General features: G+C 43.8%; 2 protein-coding genes across 8 annotated transcripts in view; both read right to left on the bottom strand.

Annotated features, from left to right (window-relative positions):
- The window catches only part of ythdf1 (YTH N6-methyladenosine RNA binding protein F1), a 7,842-nt gene extending 4,368 nt beyond the window's left edge, over positions 1-3,474 (bottom strand). The window contains exons 1-4 of the mRNA XM_008319278.3: positions 3,101-3,474; positions 2,693-2,720; positions 1,139-1,233; positions 29-1,038 (exon numbers count right to left, since the gene is read on the bottom strand). Coding sequence (XP_008317500.1) covers positions 29-1,038; positions 1,139-1,233; positions 2,693-2,720; positions 3,101-3,130 — 1,163 coding nt within the window. The 5' untranslated portion in view covers positions 3,131-3,474. The remainder of the gene's footprint in view (positions 1-28; positions 1,039-1,138; positions 1,234-2,692; positions 2,721-3,100) is intronic.
- Positions 3,475-4,035: 561 nt separating this feature from the next.
- nkain5 (sodium/potassium transporting ATPase interacting 5) overlaps positions 4,036-5,209 on the bottom strand; it is a 20,797-nt gene continuing 19,623 nt past the window's right edge. For 6 of the 7 annotated variants that reach the window (XM_008319276.3, XM_025059362.1, XM_025059363.1 and 3 more), the window contains 3 exons: positions 4,847-4,907; positions 4,595-4,663; positions 4,036-4,520 (listed from right to left, as the gene is read on the bottom strand). In XM_008319276.3, coding sequence (XP_008317498.1) covers positions 4,611-4,663; positions 4,847-4,907 — 114 coding nt within the window. In that variant the 3' untranslated portion in view covers positions 4,036-4,520; positions 4,595-4,610. The remainder of the gene's footprint in view (positions 4,521-4,594; positions 4,664-4,846; positions 4,908-5,209) is intronic. The other variant, XM_017035962.2, reaches the window with a different exon arrangement.

The raw sequence follows: 5,209 nt of genomic DNA, 5'->3' as shown, positions 1-5,209 counted from the left end.
CGCTTCAGCGGCCCCCCCGCGGGGGGAGGAGCCGCTGCTGCCCAGCCTCCCGCCGCCGTAGCACAGGTTACGGTTGCGCGGGGCAACCCAGCGGGTCTGAGGTGTGGGAGCAGAGTTGTGGTTGTGATAAGACTGAGGAGGAGGGGGCGGAGCCTGCATGGTCATCTGCTGCACCAGGGACTGAGCAGACTGAATGGACTGTTGTAGGGGGGGGATTAGACTGGGGGCGTGGGAGTGGAGCTGTGGCTGATGCTGTTGGTGGTGGTGGTGGTGGTGGTGGTGCGCCAGTGGAGGGCCTATCTTTGTAGCAGTCCCTTTATTATCCCACGTGTCAATGTCCATGTTGTGTTTGATTGGGGGTGGAGGCAGACCTCCTCCTCCAATCAGGGGGGCGCCGGGCTTGTTCTTGGTCTTTTGTTGCTGCAGCTTGGCAGGTTTACTCGCAATTGCGGCCCATGACGTAGGCTTGGGCGGGGGCATCCCGATCGGTGTCCCGCCGTTGCCCGTGGGAATGGCCGCCACGCTGCCGCCCCCACCGATCACAGAGCCTCCACCCTTCACACTTGAGCCACTTCCGGTCACTTCCCCGCCTAGTTTCAGTCCCAGCATCCCCTGCTCCAGGCTGTTCATGCCCGGGGCCTTGCTCAGAGTGTCACTGTGGAACCCTGTCTGACTCTCTGGTACTAAGGTGCCTCCCAGAGAGCTGGGCGGGTAGCTGTAGCTCCCCCCGTAGGCTGAACTCTGAGTCTGCTGGCCCTGGGAACCGCTCGTGCCCCAAGCAGAAAAAGCTGGGTTTTCTGGGAAAAAGTTAAACCTGTGAGGATAGATGCTGCTGCTGAGCCCCCCCGGCTGCCCAAACACGGTGTCGTGCATGAAGTGATGGTCTCCATTGCTGAGCGGGGCATAAGGAGTCAGGTAGGGTATGGGCGGGTCGCCTCCTGTTGACCAAGGGGCTTCGCTGAGAGGGTAAGGGAAACCGATGGAGGGGGCGTAGTAACTGGACAGGTAAGGATCTGTCATGGACTGATAGCTGTTATTCTACAAAAAAAAGAAAAAGAAACACAAAAACCAAACCGTTAGGACAGTGAAAAAAGGAACAGTCATGTGACTGATTGAAATGACACGTTTTCTTCCCCACCTGGTTGGACTGGCCAGTAAGATAAGGCTCAAAATCATTGTCGTGGACCGTGTCCTTCTGGTGGAGAGAGCCATTCTGCACTGACACTGGAAAGGCTTGAACACAGAGGAGACACAGTGAGAACCTGGGCAAAAACCTCCACATGTAAACGAACGTTTGATACTTTTCAACGTCACAACCATGTAAAGGAGGTAAAGAGCTCGTTACTTCTCATCATTACTGTGTTTTAACTGTGACCCCACACACGTCCACTTGTACCGTGAACAACGTGGATCCTCATGTTTGTTTCACATCACTAAATTTTTCTCGATCACAGACCAGAAGTCAGTACTGTGCGAAGCTTCTGGGTGTGAACTGTGCAGACTATTTGTGAAATCGGAGATTAGATCACTGCCAGATTTGTCTCACAACAACACATATTAGATAAAGTGCTAAAAAATTTAAATAAATAAATAAAAATGAGTGAAGCAAAAGAACTGATCAGATCCTGAAATACTAACTGCGAGGAAATAAGATTCCAAAATTACAGTAAAGATGAACCGTGAGGTCAAACACTGGGTACGACGACATAAACATCACCTTAATTAACCAGGTCTTTAACTACACAGTAACAGTAATTTAATGTCACTGCAGGTGTAAACAAAAGACACAACCGTCCATTATTTCACTGGCTATTTTAACGCATAACAAAAATGCAACTACACCTGAGCGTTAACCAAGAACAAAGAGACAGTAGTGTCACTGACAATTGTGAATTTTAGATTTTAGTCTTTTTACACTTATTATAGTGTTTTTGTCGAGCATTAGATGTTGAAAAAAAATAGTTTAAAGTTTGGCTTAAGCATATTTCTTATAAAGAAGTTGTTTTCCCTTGGAAGTTATTTAAGACTGGTTGATGTTTTTGTTTAAATGGTTTTGTTGTTAATTTGAAACTTGTTTTTAAGACAAACAAAAAAAATTAAAGAAGACAAAATAATGTACATTAACATACAGTAAATTCTCACTTAAAACAAAGAAATGGATGGATGAAGAGGTGGGGGTCACGGTGGGGAAGGGGGGGGGGGCATTAACAACACCACCTCCCTTTGACAGCACCAGACTCTACAAGATCACAAGATGCATATATGAATATATATAAATACATCTCTGTGTGTGTTTTTATACACACACACACACACTCACACATACATATATATATATTTCTAGCCAATGACCTGCAGCCATTTTCCGTGTTGGACAATGAAAGATTCAGATGCTCAGTAACTGATGCTTCACCAAAAATATAAAACACTGTCACAGAGCGAGTGACTTCATCACTACAGACGGTCGTCATCGTCCGTGTCCATTAACCACAGCTGGAAGGACTTATTAAAGTACTCGTAGCTGTTTTACTGCAGTAATTATCATACCGTGGACTTGTCGCCCCGGTGTTACAGATTAATGGGGTTTGGATATCGGTGCAGATTCTGTTACTGAGGGGGGGTGGGGGCGGGGGGGTGTGAGTGTGTGTTTAAGATGGTGAAATATGACTGAATAACCGTGCTTTTCTCTTACCTTTACTTGCATCTTGTCCCTTCGATGTCTTGTTTGTCATGTTGTGAAGAAGGAATGCGTGTGAAAGAAAGAGAAAAGATGAAAGCTTTGCGTGGGTCACGGGTGTCATTCACAGCGTTGCACTGAGATTCGGTCATATATATATATATTTAAAAGTTATAATCAAATATATGGACACAAACATAAACTGAAATGGTCACAAAGTGCTGTGGTTGATGTAGATATTCACCGGTCAGTGGAAGCAGAGCTCCGGGCCTTCGTTATTGACCAGTTGTGCAGCTAAGCTCAGGTAGCTAACTAGCTGACTAGCGGCCAACAGTGGCATCGTCTTCTGGAGTAGCACTCGGAACACCTTACTCTAACAAAAAAAACCTAACCGAATTTAAGAGTGTGTCCTCCCCTGCTTACCTGAGGGTCGATACTGGCGGCAGACATCATTCATCCACCAAGTGCTGTAAAATTAAACTCCGGCAAGACGTTTTGAGTGTCCGCCGTGTGAGAGGCCAAGAGCCGGGGAAGCTGTTCCGCGTCACTGTGCTAACCGTGCAGCCTTCGCCTGTTACCCGCTGTCCCTGCTCGGAGCAGACGCTTTGTTATTATCACAGTCCTGCTGCAGCTCCGCGCTGTCCCGTCCACATCAACCCTGCGGGGCGTCGATTTCCTTCGACCCCCTTTTACCGGTTTATGAATTCTGACCAGTGTCTGTGGCCCTGCTTACTGGCCCCAATGGCAGTTTCATCCGGGATATTGGAGGCGGAAGTGACGTAAATACCGTGGAAGACGCGTCCGATGCTGCTACAGCAACAAAGCAGATTGGTGATTAAATTATTAACGGCCCTAAGACAAGTTTGATTTTTTATTAATTATTGGAAAAGTCATTTATGAAACGACAGTTTTTATAAAAATAATTTTTGAATCATCTGCTTCAGTAGGAATGTTACAATATCCTAAATGTAAAGGTTGATAACTTTAGCCTCCATTATAACATTTAGCTTTGTATTCTTCAAGTTTGTCAAACTCTGCCAGTTCTTATTATCCTGTTATTTATTATTATTTCGATCTGAATTATGTTTTTATTATATTTATTTCTGTGTGTGTGTAGTGTAAATACCTTGGTTTAAGTTTGATTTGGTTGAAATATGAATTTAATGTACAAAACATTAAACTTTCCACATTTACAGCCTGATAAATTGTATAACTGTGTGACTTATTCTTAATCAAACAAATTTACAAAACAAAATCTTCCAAATTCACTGTTACAAAGTAGAGCAAAATTTAGTTTTTTTTTTTTTTTTTAAATTTTTAAAAAATAAAACCACCAGGGGGAATTATTCATGTTCCTGGTAAAAATGGGACATCAGTTCCACCTTCAGTACGTGTGTTTAATACATTATAACAAGAAGCCTAGATAACACAGACAATACAGTTAAGACAAGTGGGTATTCTCAGAAAAATAAATACACAAAATGTGACATGTTTTACTCTGAAATGTAATGTACTGCGATCTGTATTTCCGACGTATGTTGATTCCCAAACAGTACACAGTATTATAGACTAAAAAAACTGGACACGACTTTCTTCTAACTAAACGAACACATCACGCATTTACACGAGGGATTAGACAGTGTTTTCTTAAAGCTACAGCTTTATGTGTTTTGGCCACTCACACGCACACACATCTGGATGGTTGAGGTAAAGATATTATTGACACAATGACCGTGGACATCGACGACTCGACCGAAGTTGACGGACGACGACGATCTCTTCAAAACGTTTCCGTCTTCTTCCCGTTCGTCTCTGAACCTTCTCTGCGGCAGTTATTTATAATCTGAACAAAGTTGAAGAAACGTGTCAGACATTCAGCAGACGCACAGTGAATGAACCATCAACACCAGTACCTACCCAACATGTCTTTTTACTAGAAGAAGAAGTGAGGTTTGGATGGATGATGGAAATCACCGATGAAATTCACTACGAGAAATGGTGAAGAAGAAGAAGAAAATGAGCAGAGCTGCGTTCAAACTACAACCTGAACACTACAGATACAAGGACAAGTGTAAAACAGAAGAAAGCAGAAAAGTTCAAAGGATGCAGAGGAGTTATGAGTGATTCCATGTCGTATCTCTGTATGAACTCGTGATCAGGAATACTCACAGCCGTCGTCCTCATCGGAGAAAGTACTGATGACGTAGCAGGTGTGAACGAAGGCCAAGAGCTGTGGAAAACACCAAACAGTCACGTACAAAAATCAAATAACAATTGAACGAGGGTCTCAGTGGGTCTTTGTAATGTTTTGACATCGGACAAAGAAAAAAGATTCATAGAATTGAGTGAGTTCTTGTGACAAGAGAAGGAAATCCCAGCTGCGTTTCACAGGAATGAAATGATACTTTCTGTCAAAAGATTCACATGAATATAAATTTGGATTCTTCATGAAGGAGGTGATGTTTTAAAGAAAGAGTGAAAGGTCAATTTCACAGGAGGGTGAGCATCTCAGAGAAGACTACAGGACGGAAA

Source organism: Cynoglossus semilaevis, chromosome 10, assembly GCF_000523025.1.
Source record: "Cynoglossus semilaevis isolate Cse_v1.0 chromosome 10, Cse_v1.0, whole genome shotgun sequence".
In the NCBI taxonomy this organism is placed as follows: Eukaryota; Metazoa; Chordata; class Actinopteri; order Pleuronectiformes; family Cynoglossidae; genus Cynoglossus; species Cynoglossus semilaevis.
Note: the sequence above shows the minus strand (reverse complement) of the source record. Positions and strands in the feature narration are given on the sequence as shown.